The sequence below is a fragment of the Papilio machaon genome, chromosome 9 (assembly GCF_912999745.1).
Source record: "Papilio machaon chromosome 9, ilPapMach1.1, whole genome shotgun sequence".
NCBI lineage: Eukaryota > Metazoa > Arthropoda > Insecta > Lepidoptera > Papilionidae > Papilio > Papilio machaon.
The window spans coordinates 2,330,404-2,356,489 of record NC_059994.1 but is presented as its reverse complement, the minus strand read 5'-3'; the positions used below and the strand labels follow the sequence as shown (position 1 = coordinate 2,356,489).

General features: G+C 32.8%; 2 protein-coding genes across 3 annotated transcripts in view; both read left to right on the top strand.

The window, feature by feature from the left end:
- The first annotated feature begins 2,130 nt into the window (after nucleotides 1-2,130).
- LOC106709954 (anosmin-1) lies at nucleotides 2,131-12,668 on the top strand. The gene is made up of 10 exons (XM_014501886.2): nucleotides 2,131-2,352; nucleotides 2,845-3,054; nucleotides 5,050-5,236; nucleotides 5,544-5,742; nucleotides 10,652-10,836; nucleotides 11,083-11,225; nucleotides 11,433-11,574; nucleotides 11,655-11,799; nucleotides 12,104-12,179; nucleotides 12,447-12,668. Exons 2-10 carry the CDS (start codon nucleotides 2,905-2,907, stop codon nucleotides 12,615-12,617), a joined length of 1,398 nt encoding a protein of 465 aa, XP_014357372.2. The 5' UTR covers nucleotides 2,131-2,352; nucleotides 2,845-2,904; the 3' UTR covers nucleotides 12,618-12,668.
- Nucleotides 12,669-13,319: 651 nt separating this feature from the next.
- LOC106709948 (peripheral plasma membrane protein CASK) overlaps nucleotides 13,320-26,086 on the top strand; it is a 124,401-nt gene continuing 111,634 nt past the window's right edge. Inside the window, exons 1-12 of one of the 2 annotated variants that reach the window (XM_045679208.1) lie at nucleotides 13,320-13,827; nucleotides 14,681-14,793; nucleotides 15,445-15,550; nucleotides 16,188-16,265; nucleotides 17,335-17,516; nucleotides 17,891-17,959; nucleotides 20,040-20,215; nucleotides 20,939-21,061; nucleotides 21,718-21,892; nucleotides 22,505-22,626; nucleotides 23,552-23,632; nucleotides 24,089-24,199. In XM_045679208.1, the coding sequence (XP_045535164.1) occupies nucleotides 13,769-13,827; nucleotides 14,681-14,793; nucleotides 15,445-15,550; nucleotides 16,188-16,265; nucleotides 17,335-17,516; nucleotides 17,891-17,959; nucleotides 20,040-20,215; nucleotides 20,939-21,061; nucleotides 21,718-21,892; nucleotides 22,505-22,626; nucleotides 23,552-23,632; nucleotides 24,089-24,199 (1,395 nt within the window). In that variant the 5' untranslated portion in view covers nucleotides 13,320-13,768. Of the gene's footprint in view, nucleotides 13,828-14,680; nucleotides 14,794-15,444; nucleotides 15,551-16,187; nucleotides 16,266-17,334; nucleotides 17,517-17,890; nucleotides 17,960-20,039; nucleotides 20,216-20,938; nucleotides 21,062-21,717; nucleotides 21,893-22,504; nucleotides 22,627-23,551; nucleotides 23,633-24,088; nucleotides 24,200-26,086 lie in introns of those variants that run through there. The other variant, XM_045679205.1, reaches the window with a different exon arrangement.

The following is a 26,086-nucleotide window of genomic DNA, read 5'->3' as shown; positions in this document are numbered from 1 at the left end:
CTGTGAACTGTTTAACTTTGGAAACTAAATAGAGAGAGAGAGAGAGAGAGAGAGAGAGAGACAGAGACAGAGACAGAGAGACAGAGATAGAGAGAGAAATACTATAAGAGTGAACTCTCGTGGAGTCCATTATCTCTGCCTTCCCATCTGTGCTACGGCCGTTACTAGTATTTTTGAACAAACCGCCAAGACTCGAGAATAAAAAACTAAAACAAAAAAAAATAAGCAAGTGTTTACATTTTTGCTAATATTCCTAAGGTGTTTTTAACACTGGAAATGGATTCTTTATATCTAATTAATTTGTAATTAAAAGTAATTTGCCCCAAACACTAATTCAAGTCGTTTGTCTCACATATCTGGAATAGGTTTTGCAAGCGAATGCGCTGAAACCAGACCAGCTCACGCGAACCGTGACAGGGATCTCTAGTTACAGTGATGTGCATTGTAAACACACCTTATTGTTTAAACTACGTTTATGACAGTGACTTTAAAAATATTTAAACACAATTTCACTTCTATGCACATACTAACACCCAGACCCGTCTTCTCATAGGAACTCGTAAATTGACTTTACCTGAAACACACAACCAAATTTGATGCTGGACCCCAATGGTAGATTATCGTTTGATATCTTACTTTCAGCCTAAGTTTTTTCTACTTTTAAAAATGCAAAGGAGAAAGCTACCTCCTTATATTTAAAAAACTAAAGTAATTATTGATAGGTAAAGTATTTATAGATAGAACAAGTGGAATCTCAGACCACTTATAAATTTTAAACAATTAATATAAATCTAGAAGAATTTATTAGTACTTCTATTTGTTTAGTTTGAGGCCAATGTCCTTTTTTAAAAAATATTTTAATTGCATAGATGAATTATTATAGTACCATTGAACAAAGAACATGTTTACAAAATTTTACAAACAAAACGTATAACAACAAATTAAGCCTCACATCAATTCCGGGAATAATTACAAAAATGTTCACACTCACTACACTTCATTGCGAATAAAAAGCGACAAGTAAGGTTAACAAAACAGTCAACATGGCACAAAGAGGCTAAGGATTCAATGACCGGTTGATTGCTGCGTCGGATGCCCTTCGAGAGTGTAATTAGTGTGCCACTTGTGCTGTCCGTACAAATTAAATCTATCCCTATAGACTTATTGCATGTCTTGCACTTTAACCCTTAAATGTACATATATTTTTTCATACATTTATTTCAATAAATTAAAGTTAATAATTTGAAATACAGCCGAAATTTAAACTTGTACCTGTATCCATTCAAGGGACAAAAAAAAGGTTATTAAAAATGAAATATTGTTGTTGTAATCCTTCCTCGCAAGAATTTACAGGTTTATTCAGACAATTGGGAAGAGCGATTAAACATTGTACAGGTTTTTGTTTAGAACAAATTAATAATTTAATATTAGCCTAATGATTCTTAATGATACTGTGAAGGGCATTTGGAAAGGTCTATGTCCAGTGGACTGTCACAAGTTAATGTTGATGTAGATTAATAATTCTTGAACTGTGAAGAACACCAACGTAAAGTCCAGCTCTCAGTATTTACAGGTTTTAATTGCGCCATCTTCATTCAACTGGCGTTCAGACGTAACATTTGTTCTTTCGTTTTAGATTTGTCTAGCGTTTTAGCCAGGAGATTGCTATCTTTATTCAAATACCAGCTTTATCCTATTATAAAGACACTTCAGCAGAAAATTGAATGTAATGCAAACCTGAGCATACTACTAGGTATAGGCTATTTTTAACATTAAATTATTTTTCTTGCTAGAGTTCTTCTTTATTATTAATAGGTACTATTTCGTTTATAATGTAAATAAAATCCAATGTCAAAATACTTTAATATTCATATTATTTTTTATTAACCACTTAAATTATTAATTGCTCTATTGGAGAAAATGACAATTACTTCCTGCTTCTCTAATAATACGGTGCAGGCGCAGTAAGAATGCAATGCTAGTGTAAACAGTTGAAAAAACAAACACATCGAATGCAACAGGAAGACGCCGTTCATTTTTTAATTAGGAAACAGTCCGAGTAAAAGCAACCTTCCGTCCACATACAAGCGAAGCATCGACAATATCTAATGAAGCCAAGACACGAATAGTTAACGATGCGCGTAGGCATGCAAGTGGTCAGTATTACCGCGCATGTCATATCGGACACACGTCTACACTTCCCCAAGTTATTGTTTATTTCACGTCAAAGCTCGCGGGGTCAATGACACGCGTGTCAAAATGCTAAGCTCAATTAAAGTTCATAATTTTAATTTAATGAGTGAGACTTATTCAGTGTTTCAATAAATTATTAATTCGTTTTTATTAATTTACGTAAGTGATCTTGTTCATCTTAATATTTTTAAGTAAACAAACATAGTTATAAATTAAGTAATCATAAAATATTTAACTTCCTTCTTAAAATAATTTTATGTTGATTAATTGAAAGAAATATCTCAGATAATATTTTGATAATGTTTTAAATCGTAATGATTCATCGACAATAATTCATCCGTGAACTTCGTTAATATCCTTAGAAAATTTTATCAAATTTCATTAGAATCTGTCCAATAGTTTAGGAATTTCATAGGATACAAATATACATTGTTTTTTATTTATATAGATACCGGAATTCTCAACAATACTTCTTGCATCAACGAACTCGTAAAACAATAATTTGTAATATAGGCCCGCCTACAAACGGGCACGTTAATAGCTTCTCAAGTAATCACCACATATAATGCCAAGTCGTTGATGAGATTTGTATTATTTCTCAAAGGATTTATTACCATTTATTAAGTATTGAACAACTATTATTTTTTACAGGTAAAACATAACTCAGAGACTTATAATTTGAAAATATAATAAAATTTTACGACTATCAATATGCGAACTAAAATTATTATAGTATTATTATGCCTTACTCCGATGATTCTATCAAAAGTTAGAAGATACTCGCGGCTGCAAACAGAACCGTTATCGAAGACTAGATGTGATTTGGTTTGCTACGATGCAAGAAAAGAAGACAAGGTTCAGGTAAAACTTAAAATAATTACGATTTAGATAACTAAGGGTATTAAATTAAGTGTAATTAGAGACAATAAATTGACCTTGAAGACCATTAATTTCCCGGACTTTTAATGTTGTTCGTTGGCATTTCATAATGCGAATGAGTTTTGTGAACTAGTATACAGGAAATCAAAAAATTATACTAAACATTAGGTAAGCAAGTTTTGCCTAAAAGAATGAAATACTAAAAAATAAAGACATAGAAAAAAAGTTTTGTACTTTTGAATTGAGGAAATTTAATAGCTATATAATGGAGCGCTGGATTTTTTTTTATATAACAAGGTGGCAAATAAATCGCTGGCAATAGACATACGCATTTACAGATGCGTTGCCTAACCTTAATCGACGGAGGAGAAGATGTACAGAAAAAGAATATTTCCCCTTTCTATGAGTCCCCTCCTCAATCAAATCGTCTTCCCCTTCACATCATTTCCTTATGACTTGAAATGTACGTTACCAAAAATTAAACTACAAAAAATTAGATCGCTTTAATCTTTTTTAATCCTCCGTGAATATTTGTTCATTCATTAGAGAAGTTGCTCCAACCAAGAAGTTGAGTGGAAAGACGGTATGTCAGCAGGTATTCATGCTAAATTGTTAAAAAGAAAAGGGATTAGCAAATAAGCTCCACCTTTGCAACTGTAATTTGTAATTCTCCGGCTACATTTTACGTGCAAACGAAAATATTCACAGTTCAGCCACACAGTTCGTCTTAGCGCGAAAACGTAAGATTATGTGTGAGAGTTGTTCAATTTGAAAAAGGCCAATCTCAAGATAGTTCAACAACCAAACAAATGAACCTCGCATTTCAAAGAACATCGAACAGTGTTTTAAACATTTGAAAACTTTTTGCAAGTGTACATTCACTAGGTAAACAAAACACAGAAGAAATATGTGGGTTATGAATCATCGAGTTAACAATTGTTTACAAACTCGATATGCAGACGCTAATTAAGTTAGTCAAATGAAACCAAAGTAACGGACGCATATGAATGACTTGTTGTATTTCAATCATACATTCTAAACATTTTAAGTGCAAAAGTCCATATTCGTTAACATCTTTATAGTTCCGCTAAAAGTGTAGCAAAGTTTAAATCATGTTATGATTAGTAGAATCATTGGGCACTACTTCTAAAATTATATCAAAACTGTACTAAATATTTCTCTTCTTTCTTAATACCGAAAAACGAAAACATTGAAATCTTGTTGAAAACTACGTGTGCCACGTCTCCTTTCAAATTAAAAATAAATGTAAAGTTATACATTAACTAGCTGTTCCCGTGCATCTCCATCCAGCATGAAATTCCATAAATTTTTGTTACACAGAAAAACTTTGCGTTATTACTTAAATTGTGCAAAACTTTCAGTTGCAAAAAACAAAATCCAAATGATCAAATGACAACGAAGGTCATCACTATTGGCCGAGAATCACCGTTACCATGGCAACCACCCTTCTTTGCTGCGATTGGCTTGCAATTTTTGTTCCTTTCTCGCATAACAATTTACTTACCCCCTAAGATTCATCATCATCATCATCAGCTCACTATACGTCCCCACCGCCCTCGGTGCCTTATAATAATATGCCGTGATTACTTCGATCCTGCATTATAGAGAAGTGTGTGATTACACTATCATTACTGATTTTGCGATTATTGAAGTAATTTGATTAATTAAGTGACTAATAATAAGTATTTTTGTACGAGTGGTTTTAAACACAGACAGAGAAAATAAATATTTCATAACGAATACTAAATAGTTAGATGTAACTAAAATATAAAATAATTTCTTATAAGAAAACCACGACCTCATTGATCAAAACGAAGATAGTATCAAGTGATTCGAGACAACATAAACATGGATTTTCAAGAATCCACTAAATGTCAAAAGAGAATATAACATTTGTGAGGATTCTTCGAACAGCACCTTGTCTAACTCGCATGATGATGAAGTATTTTGTTTCAGTGTCGTTCTACATGTCGATCACAAGAGAGGAAGCCGGGCACTTGTCCGAGCACAGACCACCCTCGGTGGGTAGCAGCCTGTATAGAGGCTTGTAACAGTGATGCGCAGTGTGACGGTACACAGCGGTGCTGTCGACATGGCTGCAGCTCTGCGTGCAGCGAGCCAGTCGACCTTTTAACAATAGCTGGTAAAATTATCTGATGGTGTTATACCGATATGATGTGTATGTATGGATGGATGTAAGAATGTGGAAGAGGCGTGTCAAATAGAAATCCGTCAACGCCGCCTACCCCTCTCAGTCACCATCGATCGTAAGAGGATCTATACCTCTGTCATTAAAAATCTGTCTTATTTGCTTTGTAACGACTTCTAATCGGGGGAAAATCCATGAATATAATTAGTAACATCACTATATGATCACATTAGACTAAAGATACAAAAAGAAAACTCTTATTTTGGCATAATACCGTTTTTTTAAAGTAGTTTTGTTATAGGACTCCCGGCTTTACCGACACTGGAAGAAATAAAAGAGAGGCGTCGCTCAGTGATCATCCAATGGTCAGACGGTGTCGGCGACGCAGCACGGACAGTGCCCGGCAGAGTCCTCTATCTGCTTGAAGAGCAACATCATCTAGGACCCAAGTACGAGGAAGCTGGCCTTGGCGAATGGAACCTTCTTATGCGAACTAACAAGTTAGTATTAAATCATCAGTGAAAAGATAAGGCAAAGAACTCTGTAAATCAACACTATAAAAGCTTACTTTGCAACTGCACAAAGCCTTGGAGTATGTGTGTGGATACAACACTTCTCAGGTCTATTACCGTGGGTTTCTGAGATCAAAATCTGTGTATGAAAGATGTCATCATCCCTGTTATTATTTTTAACAAAACAGAGATAACAATATGTTTTAAACGGAGATTTTGGTCTCAGAAATCCACTTTTAGTGACTTGTTTACGATACTTTTACTTACAATAGACTGCTGATATCATTTTATAATTTGCATAGTACAAATTAACATTTTCAACTAATTCTTTAGCCGCTTACAGTCATCGTCCTGATTACTTCGATAAGTTTTATTTGATTAAAAATGTATTTGAATTATTGATTAGTCAATAATCTAATCTACTTGAAGTCTGCGATTCTGTGATGGTCAACAATTATTTTGTCTCATTTAAAACGAATGAAAACATTATTATAATCTTGAAGTTGTTATCACTCGCAATAATAATTAGGTTTTTTTTGTTAATTGCTTTAATTCCCGTGTCAAGCTTGTCACAATTGATTACGAATAATAATTAAAAATTCTTCTTTTCATTATGTCGAATGTAAAATACAAACAAGCGATAAGCTAAACTAACAAAAACATCGATAACCGTTTCGCATGCTAGATCCGGAATTGTTCTTGACTCCAGGATCATTTAAACCCGGACTCAAATAGGAATAAAAACTGTTGTTACTTGTATACCAAAATAAACATTTATAGTACTTTGTTTTTTGATAAAGATCGGATGCAAAAAACATTTGGCAGCTCTAATTTAATAGAGGCCGGTGATAATCCAATCGATTTGTTCTATAGTAAATACTTCCACGTGTTATTATTCATTTGTACTAATAGAAAGACTATTAAAAAATAAATTTTTTATCCGAGAAGGTATTAATATTAATACCTATTATCCGATTTCAGCGGCTTCTAGAAATTTTAAAGGATATAATCTACCTCTAACTATTCAAATTATGCAGCTTTGGATCCTTTTTTTATATCATAAGGTGGCAAATGAGCAAACGGCTACCTGGATTCACCGCAATAGCGAGGCGACCGTTGCCCATAGACATCCGCAAATGCAGATGCGTTGTCTACCTTTAATTAAGGGAGAAGGGGACGCACAGAAAGAGGATATTTCTCCTTCCTATTCGTCCCCTCTTCCGCCAAATCCACTTCGCCATCCCATCCTTTTCTTAATAGGAAAGGATGGGATGGGGAAGTGGATTTGTGGGGAAGTGGGAAAGAGGACTAAAATTAGGCCTCCGGTACCACACTCACCAGACGAAACGTGGAATTGCTTCCACTTTACGCCTGTCTTCTGTGTGGTCGTGGTATTTCACCGGTCGACCCGGCCAATTCATGCACCCAACAACTATTGTTGTTGCGGGTCTACCACTGTTAGATAGATATATCCTTAAATGACAATTTCTTAAAATCCTAACCATTTCTTCAATATCAGTTCTTAATTTTTTATATTATATTTATTTAATCCAGTGGTATAAGAACTTTCGTAGTTATTTTTTTTAATAAATCTGTTTCACAACTGAAGACGGATTAATTCTCAAATTCATTATAAATTATTAACAAAAACTAATTCATTAAAATTATAACACTATAAAAACATGTAAAAAAATCAATAGCTTTTAATATTTCTTTTAATATAATAAACACAACAGCGAAATTCTCAGAAACGCTTACCGCGTTCTCTAAGGCTGAAATTTATAGTCGGTACTCGGACTTTGCTTAGACTTATCTTACGAGTTTGAAATTTATAATCACATGCTAAGCTTACCTTAGACGTTTGCTTAGCAAATGCTAAGTCACCAAAATCGTTGACTTAGCGAAATCTGACACGTTTCTCGACTACTTTTAAATTCGTACAATATATGCATCCGTAATTGCAGATATTGCCTACATATAATCGATGGAGGGACAGAAGGGTATATTTCCCCTTCCTAGGCATCCACTCCTCCGTTAAATCCTCTTCCCCTTCCCATCCTTTCCTTATAAGAAAAGGGTGGAATAATGAAGAGGACTAAACATAGGCCTCAGATACGCCCATTCATCAGACGAAACTAGGAATTACTTCCATTTCCGCCTGTCTTCTGTGTGGTCGTGGTATTTCACCGGGCGAGCCGACCCATTCGTGCAAAAGATATTGTTGTTTTGTGTTTTTTATATATCTTGGATTCACCTGATGACCACTCCGTTTCCAAGGATTTTGTACCTGCCTACTCTTACAAACACTTCTTACTCGCTTCAAAGGATTTCAATTTTGCTTACGACATGGATTGCTACAATAAAATAAACAAACAAAAACCATATTCTGAACATTTACGAAGAAATATATTTATTAATATTTATTTATTAAGAAAAATATTGTTCAGGCCATGCAGGTTGTTAGTGCTACCCAATTCTTCGAATTGCGTATGTAGGTGGATAGGGAAACGTATAAAATTGCGGTAGAAGTTGACTCAATTTTCTTGAAACTTTATTTATGATGACGTACAGTGTAGGTTGGCTTAAGCCTGGTTAATCACCACAAACAGTCTACAACAGAAAGGAGAAAATTAGTACAGAGTTAATGAACATTGTCCATACGTATTTTATACAGGGCTCTCTTGTATTCACGTTTAGCTGATATACTCGTAGGTAAAGATCTATGGTGTAAATGTAACAAATATTGGGTTCCAAGCTTGTCAATTTTATCTATTCGAGACAATATCCAATTTGTCCGTTCAATAAAATCCATTCGAAAATCTTTGTTAGTTCGTCAATCAAATCCAAATTAAAGATAAAGTATGGAAAGTCCGTAAGAATACGGGTCCTGGGTAAACATCAAAGGATGGAATCTTTATATGTCCAGGTAGATAAGCCAAATTCCAGAAGAAATGCATAATATGATAGAAAAGCGTAATGGAATGCAAGAGTCAACAAAAATAAAGATATTAACCTCAACAATAACAAAATCTAATTAATTTTGTTGTTATTTGTTTGACGTTGTCATTTACTTTGTCAAGTCAAATAATCTCGTTCCGTTCTACCGTATACCTAACCATAATTTTACAAAAGTGTTAATTTAAAAATGTTAATTTCGTCGTTTTGCTTATAATTTCGATAGCAAATTATAAATAAATACAACTATTCGATTAAATTAATAAGTTAAATGATATATGGATCATGTATTTTAAATATATTTTTTCTAAATACTGAGAAGTACCAAGAAGATAATGTGCGAATAGAAACTTTGTAAAACTCTGTTGCTTAGCAAAATCACTGTTGCCACCTCGGCTACTTCAAAATGTGCTTAAAGACCTGTTATAATATGCCTCAATATACTATCTTTTTAAAAAGTCCTGCAAGTATTAAATGTGGCCTATTAAAGTGGATCTGCTATACTCGTTGTTATGAATGCCGAACTAAATTATATTAAAAAATATATAATGATTACCTGGTGATTTCTTGAATACGTCTAAAATGCATCATGTTCATTTTTAAATTTTATTTATACCTATAAAAGTTAATATGGTAATAAAAATAATGATATATGCTAAATGAAGAAAAATGTGTTAAACGTACTAAAATTCTGCCAAATTTTGCATAAAATACGCTAAATTGGCAACACTGACAAAATCTCAGCCCAGAACGACTATAAATTCGAATCTGAGATAGCTTTAAGCAAATGCTTAGATGAGTTTGCCATAAGATAAACCTAAGTCAAGTCGGAGCTAAGTCCGAGTACCGACTATAAATTTCAGCCTAAGTCGTTTCACGTTGTCAATCATCGATAGAGTTTAACTTCATAACATTTCTTGCGTTCGTTTTAAATACACAAGTGATACTATGTTAAAAAAACTGCCATCTTGATATTAACGAGTTGTAATAAAATAAGACCAATGACTAGACTATCTGATTCGCAGAACATTCTCAGAAACAATTTGGTAGATGATGAAGCTGCATATTACATCATTGATTAAACACTTGATTATAGAGCTATTAAATAACGTTGGTATCGCATTAATTAGTGACATAAAAAATATAAGATCAAATAATTAAAACAAATGTAACGCGAATATTAAGTTGATAACAGTTAGCAAATAGATATATTAACTAGACCTTAAAATAATAACCGTGGGTTCCTGAGACCAAAATCTCTGTATCTGTCCTTATCTTTGACATTACAAATATATCAATACTAGCTTTTACCCGCGACTTCGTCCGCGCGGAATAAAAAAAAATGCACACAAGATAAAAAAGTTCCTATGTCCGTCTCCTAGTTCTAAGCTACCTCCCCATCAATTTTCAGCTAAATCAGTTCGACCGATCTTGAGTTATAAATAGTGTAACTAACACGACTTTCTTTTATATATATAGATGTTTTAAACCGAGATTTTGGTCTTAGAAACCCACGGAAAATGATGTACTTTACAATAAAAAGTTGATGAAATTTAAAACTGTTCGATTTCAAGCAGCTTTCCGTTACGTATCGCATAACCGCGCAATGGTTAGATTCATCCTCATTATTTATAAAATATAACAACGGCTAAGTTGTAATAGTTTGTAAATACTTCAAGAAAAGTTTGGATATCCGCAGGTTGATTATGTACCTGCAATCAGATTGCTATTTAATATTTACGGATGGTACTGCGAGTTTAAATTGCCGAAGCACCTCCGATATTAATGTAGTCTCTTCGACTCCCTCTTTGACAAAACATAGGTGGCAATTCACATACGTGACAGTATTCATAAACTATTTCGACTTTGAAAAAGAACGTTTAGATGACTTCCGCTCTTTTATGTTCTTTTGTAGGTACTAATACCTTTTTTTATACTTTAGGACGAAGGTATCTCTTCGTAACCATTTGAAACCTGGTCGATGGTACCGGTTTAGAGTGGCAGCGGTCAGTGCATCAGGGACTCGAGGGTTTTCCGAACCTAGCGCACCGTTCACTCCGCGAAAAGGGCCTAGACCTCCTCCCGCGCCAAAGAAACTTAAAGTGCAACGGATCAATTCCGAAAATGGTAATTACACGTAGCTTTAACGTAATTTTCATAAGAATCATTCACCTATTTTGCTACGTTTCTTAGAATGAGCAGAATAAGATTGTACAAATCATTAAAGTTTTGGCTTTCTACTTAAGATTAATTTGTGTGTAAATTCAACAATGACACGTGTAGCATTTACTAAATTGAGATTATAATTTTACTATTCATCGTTTTTTTTTACCACTTCATTAGAATGATATAAACTTATGTGAATGTTTTCAGGGAACGTGACGATAAAATTAGAATGGAAGGAACCACGATCCGATCTGCCGATTATGCGTTACAAAGTTTTCTGGAGTAGAAGAGTACGCGGACTGGGTAGAGAACTGGATTCGGTCCTAGTTAATCATCAGAGTGTGCCAAAGGTATGTTTTTAAATCAATTATTTCTTAAACTGCCACAATTGGAAGAAATAAACAAAACTGACACCATATCGGATACAAGCTAGGAAGACAGAGAGAGAAAGATATTTTGACCATAGTATCCCAGATTAAGTTTTTATACGTCTAAATACTAGATATTATTGCAGTTGTGTGAATTTCTAATACAGAAAACTATTTTTCTACTTTCAGGAGCAGTCATACGTAATAATAAAAGATTTACAGCCTAATTCAATGTACTTTTTACAAGTACAAAGTATAAGCCAGTACGGTCTTGGAAAGTTACGAAGTGAAAAGGCAGCCATTTTCTATAATACAACAAATAAAAACGATGGTAGTTAAATACACGTAAATGCTATCAATAATAAAATTAGGTTAACAAATAAACTTTACTTTTAATAATAATAATTTCAGAAAGACCACCAGAACCACTTCGAAAAAACGAAAAAGATAAGAAAATAAGAAATCTTAAATTAAATAAAATTATTTGGGTTGATCATAAGCTCAAAGCTAAAATCTCTTGGGAATCGATTTTTAAAAACAATGATAAAAGTAAAAGGTAAGCATTTATATTAACATCAAGAGATAATATTCAAGTAAGGGTTAATTGAAAAATTAAAAAAACCTAATTGACTATAGCTATGGTACTTCGAACAAATAAACATATCCCAAAAGGATGGTACTAGTAGTAAAAATTCTTTTTTCCAATGGGAATGTTTAGTAACGTGAGGTACTACTTTTTAAAGAAACAGGACCTCGTAAGGTTAAGATTTTTTTTTCTATTTCAGCAATAGGTACTCTTACCAATTTTATAATTTCTTTTTTATATTTCAATATTTTAAGTTACTACTTTTTTTTTACAGATTCTTCGTTCATTGGAAAACAATAAAATGTCAAAATCCCCAAAAACAGTTTAAAGATTTGTTAGCAATTACCGAGGTTTGTATTAACAAGTAATTTAATTAATTTCAATGCTTTTATGGCTTTTCCGTGGCCAGTAAATGTTTCTAATGTAGAGGCATACTAGTTTTAATATCACTCAACAATATTGACCTATGTTTAGGTTACTTTCGTAGAAGTATTAATGTTTTTAAATACCAAATAACGTTTAGTACTTACGTACGTACGTTACTACTTGCGAAGCAAAAGTCTTAATAATTTAAATAGCAACTGGTTTGGTAATAAATTAATCTATTTATTTTCCAGGAAACTTCGTTTGATATCTACGAGTTAGATTATAACTGCAGTTACCTAGTAAGCATTAACAAGGCGAGAAATGCTAAAACCGATGACTCCAGCATAGTTATAACAGTCCCCGATTGCGAATATTTTAAAAGAAAAGTAAACAGTACTGTCATACGATGTAATCAGAAGTAAAATTCCGCCTGTATTTTACTATTTAATTACCTTAGAATAAGTTTTTAACGAAAAAAATTTTAGGCGTAAGCTATAAAAATACTTTAGAGTACCTAAGTGTGAAATTTGAATAAATTAATTTTTTTGTAGAAAACATTTCCTATAAAAAAATTATAATTTGCCATTTTAACCAATATTAAATTTGTAATTAAAACATTGAAAGGTCTAATAAAATAGAAATAGCGTTATGCAAATACTTTATTAGAAACAACTAATCAGTATTCAGAAATAAATTATCATTATTTATTTTATTTATTGTGTTTTCTTTCATTACTCATTAGATAAAGTTACTTAAAGCCCAATTAAACAAATTGTTAAAGAAATTTGCCTGCCTGTCGCCAACCCTACTTGGGAGGAATTAAAAATAATATAAAATTAATAATTCAAAATAAAGCAAAAATAAGTAAGAAAACATTACAAATAGAAAAACTTCAAGTTCTTGTCGCTGTAGTTACTGATCCCCGTATACTTCAATGGTACTGTTTTTCTTTGTTAAATATAATTTTAAGTGGGACAAAATCATTTTGGCATTCCTACAGGAAAATATTTGAATAAGATTTTTGATATTTGCACAATTAAAATTTTATTGCCACTCTTAAAAAAGAAAATTTGTCATTGCACAACACTAAAGTATTAGATGACAACACAGTGCAAGTGCTGCTCACTTCAAATCCAATATTTGCAACCCCTCGTAAATGTCAAAAGTAAATAGAAAATAAGGGAATAAATTAATTATTTTACAATTTCCAATTTATCGTTAAACCTGTAAACAGAACTCAAACATACGTATATTACGAGAATCACTGTAAAATTTTATTTTGAAGATCACACAGTGAAGTACTGTACAGCAAAAGAAAAATGAGCGAATTGTCGCGGATTTTCTTCATTTAAATATGCACAAATTGCACATAATTGCACATTTTCGTAGTGTTTGTTATTCGCTTACAAATTTTTTATCTTCTGTATTATTTAGTGTTCTTATGAAGTGTTTAAACCTTTTGAAATTCGGATTTTCCTCTCGGGGCGTAACCTTCGTGTTCTAAAGTTATACCTTTTTTGAAAATGATATTTGATCACTTTTTCTAAAAAAATTGTTTGTATTATTGCTAAAAATGGCTGAGGACGAAGTTTTATTCGACGACGTTTATGAATTGTGTGAAATAATTGGCAAGTGAGTATACATTATTTTTAAGTTTGTGTAAAATTTCTTCTATTAAAAAAAAAAGTAAACCTATATTTAATTTAAACTTTGTCTTTGGGAAATTTAATTTATTGACTCGAGTTCCTGTAACATGATTATTGTAAGCTGCCTTTTGGTAAAACATTATTGGCTTTAAAATGCAATTCTTATTATGACGTTCAATATTATAGTTTATAAACCAAACCAAATATATATTACATAGTATATTTAAAAAGGATAACCTATATATTCTACTGATAAACTATGACAAGAATTGTTTTAAATTCATAGTGAGATGCATAATTTTGCATTTTCCTCTACCATTATTTTGCTTTTCTATCCAATTTATGAAGCTAGTGATTGGTGGCCAAAATTCCTGATTCTTAGAAAAAAAGATACAACTTTGTACACAATTGTACAATTGATAACTTTTGTCTGACCTATTTAAGACCTACTATTAGATAAATTGAAAGGAATGAAATGATAGACATTTAATTTATTTAATCTTAAATATTTTTGTAAGTAATGTCAATATTCATTGGCCTTTGTTTGCAAAGCAATAAGCAATAAAAAATGGGTGAAAGATATCTCATGTGCTACTCAAGACTATGTTCTATATCTGTGCCAAATTTCCATAACAATGTTTAAACCATTGTGGATTTATCATGCATTTATAATATTAGTAAGAAAGATATTATTTTTAGTACTACCAAGCTTTGACCTATAATTTTCAGCAATGTGTGAATTAATTATGGATAACATGTTACTTTGACCTGATTAATTCTAATAAGTGAACTTAAGCAATAACATAGTGGATCAAATATAAGAAATTACTATTTTATAGGGGCCCATTCAGCCTTGTAAGACGCTGTGTGCACCGTCAGACTGGACAGCAGTTTGCAGTGAAGATTGTTGATGTAGCTCGCTTCACAGCAAGCCCAGGTCTTAGTACAGCAGGTGTGTAATTCCCACATAAATTATCATCAGTTCATTATAAATCCCCACTTAGAGGCTCGGAGTCTACCCCAAGTTAGGAGTGACTAGGCCATAGTCAGCCACGCTGGCCCAGTGTGGGTTGACTTCACACATATCATTGAATTTCTTCTCAGATATGGGCAGGTTGCATCACTATGTTTTCCTACACCATAAGATCGCCGGATAAATGTACATATGTAAATCGAAAAATACATTGGCGGGATTCGAACCCAGGACCAGCAGATTGCAACTCAAGTTCTTAACCCCCGAGCCACCGATGATCTATATACCACATAAATATTTACATAAAAAATTTACTTTTATTAGTACATTGACTATTTATAGTGATAGACTATTTTTTGTTTTATATTTCGATTGTTGAAACACTATCAAAAATCATTTTAGTGATGTCTCTTACCAATTCTCCAATTGGAAAACATTTTTCTTATTGTTTTATTTCTGTTAGAATAAGTGTTAAAAATTATAAATTGTAACTGTGTATTATTTAAATATTGTGTTTTACAATTCTTATGCATTTTACTTAGGAAATTTTATAACTTTACTTTGAGATTGTTCTGATAATAAATATCTTTCTGCAAAATGTAACGATAAAATTATCTTTCATATCTTCAGATCTTAAACGAGAAGCTACAATATGTCATATGTTGAAGCACCCTCATATTGTGGAGCTATTGGAGACGTACAGCTCAGAGGGAATGCTCTATATGGTTTTTGAATAGTAAGTATTGTTTTTATTTTATAAAAATAATGGTTATTGCTTTTTTCCTGTCATTATTCATATAAAAAATAATATGACTATTAAAATAAAAACAGTATTGTCTTTGATCAATATCATTTATTATTTGTATTTGTTATCTATTGGAACTTTTCCCAGAAGAGGAATTTATAAGATTAAATCTTATATCATGAGTTCATGTTATCTACAGTTGAGATCAATGAGTTGGGGTCGTGTAATCTCCATGTATTGAAAATTAAAATTAATGTTTGAAATGAAAATAGTATTTGTAAGTTTTGTTATACTTTTTCATATGAATGTTATTTTAAATTATTGGGGAACTTACTGTGGATTACAACTGACAAAAAATAATGATTCAACTCAACCTTTTTGAAGTAACAAAATTACCAATTTCAACCAAGTTTCAATTTTTGTTTAATTGCTAACTAACCATTAATTATATGTTCGAATATACAGTCGAACCTAGGTAAGCGAGAAACCTCTATAAGCTGTGAGAAACCTCTGTAAGCGAGAATATCGCAGTCCCAAGAACTCTCGCTTATGCAGGTTTCACTGTATATAGTTTTTTTTTAATTTACAAGAATGATGATAATAGTTAATTTTATTCAATTCTTTTCAGCATGGATGGATCTGATCTCTGTTTTGAAGTTGTACGTAGGGCGACTGCCGGATTTGTATACAGCGAAGCAGTAGCTTGGTAAGATGACAATTTATACATGAACTTTTTGTCATGTCTCATTCGACGAAAAAGGTCACTTTTCATCTCTTATGAGATCACAAACAAAGAACACAATATATCGGTTATTTGTTTTATATTTGTAATAAGTAATAACTGCTATTGATTATTTATATACAAACACATATAGCCAAAACAAAGCTTTCATCTTAATTTTTATTTAAATACTCCTAACAGTATTACTATTAAAAGAAAATTGTTGATAGGTATATCAAAGTATATATTGTGGATATCAGAATATCAATCTAATTAATATATAAAATTCTCGTGTCACAGTTTTCGTACCCGTACTCCTCCGAAACGGCTTGACCGATTCTCATGAAATTTTGTGAGCATATTGAGTAGGTCTGAGAATCGGCCAACATCTTTTTTTCATACCCCCCCCCCCATTTTTTAACTGCGCGCGGACGCGGAGTCGCGGGCGACAGCTAGTTGTAATACAAAAATAATAGCAGTACATTGAAATTTTTTGAGGAATTTGTAAAGGGAATATAGGATTTTTAGCAATGGATTTTTTTGCTTTGATCTTATTTTCATTATGCAATAGTTACAGTTTTATTTGGATTATTTTGTGTACAGCGAAATATGAACTTTTTTTACTTTTTGTAAAGATTGAAAGGGATTTAAATAAAAGTAAAAAAAATAATGTCTTTAATCTACTACTGCCTATTTGTTGAAATCACCAACATTTAATGTTAACTTTAATTTTAATTATGGCAATATTGTGTCAATTGTCGATTCGGTTTATAACCAAGCAACACTTTTTCATTCTCTTTAGGATTTTCTGTTTCAATACAACTATGATATCTTTTGCTACTGTCTTATTTTATTTGTTATCATTAATTATATTAATTATTTTATTACATTACCCACACACCTTTTACCTTTTACTTAGACCCCATGGTGAGGTTTAATGGTTTCCTAAGTAGGTCCCTCAGTGCCGAATGTGAACCTTGAGCGTGAACTTATTTAATTCAAACTTAGTGTGGGTAACACAACATGAGTATAAACACATATATCTCCCTTGTAGCCATTACATGCGTCAGATTTTGGAAGCATTGCGCTACTGTCATGAGAATGACATCGTCCACCGTGACGTGCGACCTCATTGCGTACTGTTAGCCGGACGTGACAACTGCGCACCTGTCAAACTCGGTGGCTTCGGTGTAGCTGCGCAGTTGCCCGCACCCGCAGCGCATCGCGCGCGCCCTGGTAAGTAATAAATCAAATAATATTTATTACAGCCTTATATTGCCGTATGCTTGATTCAATTATACACTGTTACAAATGAAGAACTAAATCTTGTAAACTAAATTCAACTTATTGTAGAAGGCAATTACATAATCTTTGTCTGATTTTTGTTTTGATTTAGAAAAATTATCGGTTAAAAATTGTTGGATTATAATATTAAAATTACATATAAACTTGTTTAATGTTTCGTTCTTGATTTGGAACAGCGTATGAAATTCTGTTGTACGACCAATTTGTAATCTGGGGCGGATCTTTATTAATATTGATATACAAAAAGTATCACTTTACTATCTAATGTGGTTGTCACGTTGTTGATGTGGGATTGTGTTGTACAGAATTGGTGATGGACAATCGACCACTAGTGGGTCCTATGGGCCAAGCGTATCTGAAATCAGATGAGTATGGTAAGACATTTACCGACAATGCGAATTGTGCCCTAACTGCATGGACATTACGTGCAAATCTCCTTGGCACATGTGTCATCACTCATACATCACAAATATATTAAAAGGTGTCATGTACAGCGGACACTATGTTAGAATATGTTCACGAAACACAGCTGTCCAATAAATTAACAAACACAGCACATGTTTATTGTAAACACAGTAATTGTTTAGTGCTAATTCCTTTTGTTATTTGTTCCAAATTGATGTGTGTTGTCATAATTAGAGCTAACTTACACAAACATTGAATTAAATTTATTTTAATCGTTAAAAATCTTATCTTAAAAATATCAAATCATATATTAGAGACCGTTATCTGACCCGGAGGGAATGAGTCTATACTGCATAATAGTAATACTAAATTATTATAGCTCAGTAGCGCCCTCCTGGCTACGTCAAAAAATATTACAAAATCCTCTTTGTACGATAGCTGTCTTGTTTTTTTTTCTTTAATATCATTTTCTAGTCCCATATAAAATGTACATATTTTCTAAACTCACCGCGATAGTAGCGACTCTCTCGCCGGGTCAGATATCCTTGTTTGACAATAAGGTGGGACTTTCTGTCTGTCTGAACATCTGTATTATTACATATTGTTATCTCTATCATTTTAACATGAATGAAAAAGATGACAATATGTTTCTAAATGTCTGTTATGGCAGATGAAAGTCACGAAGTTAAAAGTTAACATTAAGACTACAACACACTTGGGTAAAGTGTGAGTTAGTGACTTTTTTTAACTTACATTTCCTAACTTATTGGCTTGAATTAAAGTTATTTAAATTTTTGATGTTATAAAACATATAAGGCTAAATTAAATTGGTAAGTTAACTATTCTTGTGCTGTAATTGTGATAATATATAACAAATAAAATTGAAAATAATAAACAGACTGTAAAACAGTTATTTTAAGGGTAGACGATATAAGCATGCGGCTTTCTTATAACAATGTAATATTGATGTAGTAAATTTTGATAATTTACATCAAAAAGGCGGGACATATTTTTGTGTGCTGGAAAAACAATAAGTATTGATATAGTGTGTTTCAAATAAAATCTGCGTCACATTGTGAAGTGATAACTTTCAGAAACTCATTTTTAATCTGAATCTTCAAGTTTATATTTTTTACACATAGCATTATGTACTATTTACTACAAAAATTATTTTTTAATGTATACTTTTGTATCAAATTTGTAGACTGTCTTTGACTATGATAGTAAAACTTATTATTGATAGCTTAAATTCTTATTTGTAACACATTGTAACTTATTGCAAACTTTATATATCTTCCGTCATATCTACAACTCGATGGTTCCTATATATAACGGCCCAAGTAACAAATTGATAATTTTTACTTTTTTGCGTTAAAAGCTACGTCTTAGTTTAGTTAACAAAATACACATTTACAGGTGTAAATGTTATTTTTGCTGAAGTAAAATGTCCTATGCGGTGTTCTTTCCTATACGATTGAAACTTTAAGAGCCTCTCCTGAAAAGTTGTCAATTTACACATTGGTCCTTATTCACAGGAGCCATTGAACTATGTCTCAGTCTTTTTGATTTAAAATATCTTTACTAAGCTTTTAAACAGTACATAATAAGCACATACGGCAATAATTGTTATTAATATAAGCTATACATATAACATTTAACTTTGGTAAATTTCGCTTTAATATAATTTTATGCAGCGTTTAAAGAATAGTAAAACTTATAGACTGAGAAAGTGGTAAATGCTGTTTAGATAAATAGTTACAAGATCAAGATAGTAAAGCAAATAAAATAAGCACGTTTTACACCTGCAAACTTTAAGATATAATGCTTTTTAATAAAAGTCCCTTCCCTTCCCACCTTTTTATAATAAAGAAATAATGAGAAGGGGTCTTGCATTTGGAAATGTATGGAAATATGCTTTTTCCGAACATCCTTTTACCTTTAAAGGCAACTAACTGCAGATGTCTGTGCTGCGATTACTTCGCTATTTTAGCGATAGTTAGCCGTCGATCGTTTGTCGAATTCTAGTATAAAAATATTATTATTCTACAGGTCGTATAGGTACTCCGCATTATATGGCCCCTGAGGTTGTATCGAGTCAGTTGTATGGAAAACCAGTGGATGTGTGGGCTGCGGGGATTCTACTGCATGTGTTACTGGTGGGCTATCTGCCTTTTACTGGAACTAGAGAGCGTCTCTTCGAAGCTATATGTCGAGGTAGACTTAGAGTGAGTATTTTTTTTAATTATATTTTCTTACTATGGAAATTTTAAACAAAAATTATTTTAAAAATGTGCTCTATAATGCTCTCATGTTTTTGTTGTTACTAAAAAAAAAGGTGCTAAATTTTGAAGAGATCATAACTACTAGAGTAAGAAGATGATGAATTCTTTTTTTCTTTTTTCTTTCTTTCTATTAGTAAAAGTTAGGTAATGAGATTGAATGTAGATAGCTATAAAGGTAGAGGAAGACCAAATAAAGTATGGATGGATTGTGTGAAAGAGGATATGCGTAAGAAGGGGGTGAATTCAGATATGACGGCTGATAGAGATGTATGGAGGAGTAGTACATACTGTGCCGACCCTCCATAGGGATAAGGGCAGGTTGATGATGAGTAAAAGTGTTAGCTTTGGCATCGAGTTTAGAATGGATTTTTTGATAAGATAAAACAAAAAAGAAGAAGAAGAAAGAAAGAAAAAAAAAAGACTTTTTATAGGACTTTGTGTACGATCTTTCGATATTCGACAAAAAAGTCACTTGATATTGGTTTTTATGTCAACTTAGAAACCAGAGAGAACAAGAGTGGCAATAGACCATTGAATGCCTTGTTCCTAAAAAAATATATATTATTACGTTAGATATAAAATTCTGAGAAAAATTGTATTTTCCCTTAATTTTTTACGGACTTTTATCCATGTTCTGGGGAAAGTAGTGTCATAATATGCCTCCAGTTCGATGCTCCATTGTGGGATGACATCAGCGACTCGGCCAAGGAGTTGGTGCAGCGCATGCTGACAGTAGACCACACGCAGCGTATCAACATACAGGAAGTGCTCAACCATCGCTGGATACGGGTCAGTTTGTTGACCAGAATATTGTTACACTTTTGGTTTAGGATTTAGTAACTAAGATTGTCTTGTAACTAAGCTCTTTTTTGTTTAATAACTAGCTTTTAGACCGCAACTTTGTCTGTGCACAACAAAAAAGAGTGATATCTCATGCGTTACTAAAGACTATGTTCTGTATCTGTGGCAAATTTCAATAAAATGTGTTGAATTGTTGCGGAGTTATCCTAGTCTTCAGTCTATATTTGATAGGAGGAATGTAATAAGTAAGATTAATCTAACTAGTATTATAAATGCGAATGTTTGTATGGATGGATGGATGTTTGTTTGAAGGTATCTTCGGAACGGCTGAACGGATCGCGATGAAATTTGATATAAATGTATGTAGATCATAGTTTGGAAAAATACATATCTTTTTAATTCCGCACGGACGGAGTCGCGAGCAACAGCTAATATTTATAAAGTAACAAAGGAAAAAATGTGAAACTATGTTCATAGCTTTTATTGTATTAGTAACTAGATGGCGTTTTATTCAATTGCACAATAAATTATAGAAACCATATTTTTTCCTCGTTATTCTTGGAAACTAAGTGAAATTTTAGTGAAAAAAGACACAAAAAAAGGGATGGATTTGTTTTTAAAATACGTTGTGTAATTTGTAACAGGATCGGGACAAGCAGAACCGCATACATTTAGCAGGCACTGTGGAGGAGCTGAAGAAGTTCAACAGCCGCCGTCGTCTCCGAGCTGCGACCCTCGCCGCGGCTGCTGTTGATGATGATGATGAAGAGGAACAACCGGGACGACGACAGGTGATGCTGGAGGAGGCCAACGCTGCTGGTATGTATAAAGATTTTTTTTATTTCATAAGGTGGCAAACGAGCGAGATGTCATTTGAATTCGACGAAATAGCGAAGAGACTTCTGTCGTAGACATCGGCGATTTCAGGTGCTGTTGCCTATTTCTAATCGATGGAGGGCGTTGGATACACAGAAAGACAATAATTCCCCTTCCTATGCATTCCCTACTCTGTCAATCCATTTCCCCTTCTCATGCTTTCCTTATAAGGGTGGGAAGGGAAAGAAGACTAAAATGAGTCCTTGAAATTATCCGTTGATTGCAATAAATATACTAGTTTTCGTGCGCGCATTATGAGAAGTGTGTCCATGTTTTTACAGGATTTTTTCAAAATATTATTTTGATAATTAATTTTTTTATTATTCAATAAAAATATTATACACTAGCTGTCGCCCGCGACTCCATGTGCACAGAATTTAAAAAAAACCTAATAAGTAGCCTATGTGCCATTCCATAGATACCTTCAAACAAACATCCATCCATCCATCTAAAAATTCACATTTATAATATTAGTAAGTTTAAGATCGTACATTACATGTTTTTTTTTTCAGGTTATTAAAAAATAACCGAGTAAAATGATAATTATTGTTACAGCTGTGAACCTCGTGGTGGAGTCCCTTGATGATGTGGCTGTTCTGCAGGACGGACCTCTCTTCATGGACCCTGATCTCTTCCACAGTGTGCTCGACGACCTGCAACTTAGAGCTCTGCTAGAGGTATGTATTACTACATTAGAAAGGTCAAAAAATAATGGACATCTGATGAACGGTTTGCCTAAAAATAGACAAGAATGTAAGATGTTTTATCATCTCCCTGTCTTTGTACCACTTACAAATTCTAAGAGCACGAGATTTCCATCTTCCATTTTGATCTATCTTCCGTCATCTTCATCACTCTCTTAATCATGTCACTTTTCACGTAATTCTCATACTTTCTCTTGCTAGGTCTACTTCTCCATACATACTGAAAGGATGTAAGATGTCTACAATATTTAATTCTGTTGTTGTTTAAGGAGAATGTTAGATATTTTTCTTGAAAGCTTGCAAAATGTAACCGCGAAAGCGAAGTGGAATGTGACGCATAAAACACTAAAAACGAATTCATACGAGATTCCTATCAAGATGGGGTTCAATGGAAGAACATTAAGATTTATCTTAGTTCTTACTAATATTGTATGGATTGATACATACAAATAATGCCGAGTTTATAATAATAATAATAATAATAATAATCTTTATTTCAAGCAGCATATACAAGCTCATTATTTAGTTAGTAGGATACTTACGAACTATGTTAGTAACAATAATAATAACTAATTATAAACCAAGCGCCACATGCAGCTTTAGGCTGTGATTAACATATTTTTAGGTTATGTTTAGGGAGATAATTTGATTTATTCACTAAAACTACTGCTAAAAGGTTTTTAATTGTACTGAACATGCGGTATGTCTGTTGATCGAACATACGCGTGTTATAAAATGTACTAAAACATGTATTGTGCGGTATTTACACCGTACAATTTAAAATGCATGAATGGATGGATGGATGGATGTTTGTTTATCGGATCTTGATGGAATTTATTAATAAGATATTATCCACCTTATTACCGTGTAATATATAAAAAATAATTGTATTACACAGGTGTATGATCGTATCGCATGTACTGTGGTGGTGAGCAGTGGTCGCGCCCCTGCCGCTGAGGCCAGGACCAAGACACGCCAGGTGATTCATTATAACTAGTTTATTGTATATCCTGAGTTTACATTGCCGAAACATATATACGAAAACATATTATTAACCCTCTTACGATACTGTACAGTGTACTATTAGTACATTCTCATAGTAAATGTATTAATAAAATTGCTCTATTTATATGTAAGATCGAAAAAAAGTCGTATTTTGCGACTATTATGTATTTGCTTTGTAATTGTATTTTTTTTATAAATTTTTATCTTTCTGTCTATACTTTTTGTCCATGTTTCGGGCAGTCTTGGTAAGGGATAGGTAAATTTTGATGGGATATTGATGGGAAGGTAGATGTTTGCATATGATAGACTATATTTCTTTTAACCACACCGATGAAGTCGCGGGTAACCTCTAGTTGTATATTTTTAATGTGTATTGAATATATTAGTCTAGTATTTATATTGTAAATAGCTCAGTTTTGCTTGTATATAGGCACTAGAAGCCACTGGTCGTTTGAGGCCTGCGCCCGCTGCGCCTGCGCATTCCCCCGCAGCTGCGGCTGCGCACGAACTGCGCAGAGTACTCGCCATGCCACATATTAAGGTACGTATCATGTAAAATTATACACCATGGTTAACAAACTTCATTAAAACAAGAGATTTACTGTTTACTAATTACGATAGGAAGAAAAAGTGACAGCTCTATAGATGGCGCTAGTGTCAAGTGTGAGCTGTCATCTGTCATGTGTCAATTTTTTTTATTTTCTTGTTATTAATTTATGAACTGTTGGCAACACCGGTCCCGGGTTTTAGTGGCCAGTACGTACCGCGCAACCTTTTTTATACTTTTATTTTTCTTTCTTTTTTTCTTCTTGATATTTATTAATTTTTCTTGCTTCTATAAAAAAACTAGTTTTGTCATCATAAAAAACAGTTATTTAATTTTTAATACAAATTCAGTTATCGAAGGCTTCAGCTCATAAACAAAACTATCTTAAAAAAATATTAAAAAAAACTATTTTGTGAGTGAAGTTTCTCGGAAGTCGTTGCTATGATTACAATTATGAGTACTTTGTATTTTGTATGTAAAAAAGTTTTTCTGTATGTCTGTGGTATATTTAGTGATGTGGTTGATTTTCACTCTTGATCATTCTGAAATACGTAGTGGGCAAAAGACAGTTTTTTCCTCCATTACAAACTTTGCGAAATCTTTAATACACTAAATAAATATTAATCTGACAATTATTCTTAGTAAATACCTATTTATATTGAACATTGTGTCTGAGCATCTTACGGTAATAGTCATACAGAAAGAAGAATTTAGGTAGAAGATAAGAGAAGAAAGAAGAATTTATTAAGCAGCAGAGCTTACCGTATATAATAATTTTGTAAGAAACAAAAAGAATAAAAAATTTACTCGAGCTTGGCACTACAAATAGTGGCATATTTTTAATATTAATGGATTTATTTTTAATATCTTAACAAAACTAAGTGTTAGCCCTCTAGTAATACTTCGAAACTAATATCGTATCAACGTTGGATCGTCGACGCGAGTATTCGGTTGCTACACGCGTAGCGACTATATTCCAGTTGTATAGATTAGCTCCACCATCTTGTAAATTGTATCGACTTTCCTTACGAAGATATTGACAAACATGTTGCGACTGGTTTTGGAGACGACATAACAAAATGTCAGCGACGCTTGTCTGTTTATGAACCTTTGTGATATTGTATTGCTAGTTTAGCGACTAAAATCGCCGGGTATCGAAGACTTACGTTACCTTGTGTACGAAGGGTCTTATATTTGTGACCGATATTTTGGTTTTTCAGTTGTACAATTGTTATCAATATTGCGCCCTAATTTTTTTTTAAACGATATTGTATTTCTTATTAACTACCTCTAAAGTTAATTATAATATATTTGTTTAGTTCTTATATATTTACTCTCTTCGAACGCATATTTAAACAATGTATTTAATTTTTCAAACGCAGAGATACAATAGGACTTTAACCGTGGGATACGTTGCTATGAATGGACGCTGGAATTGTATTAATAGTAAATTCTGACAATCTAGCCATACGAAAAGCGACCTTATCACAAGGCAATACGAAGTGTAGACTTCTTTTAAGAACTAGCCTCTTTCATGAAATATTTATAAGTTCCCCGCAGAATCAGTCGGACGGTCCCCAGGTAGGTTCCTTTCTTACCGACCTATACAATATGTTGGAATATAAATCGACGTATGGGTTCCAATTACTTAATAATTGATATGCAGCACGACGATTTTGTACGCGAAATGGGAAACTGTTCTTTGTTAAAAATTTTAATGTTGACTTTCTGATATGGTTAATACTCATTGATTATCTAGAGCAGGGACCCCCAAACTATTTTGGACAAGTGACCCCCTTTTCCAAAATGAACTGTTACCTCAGACCCCCATGGCCAAATTACCTACTGTTAAGATCAATTATTATTATTATTATTCATTCT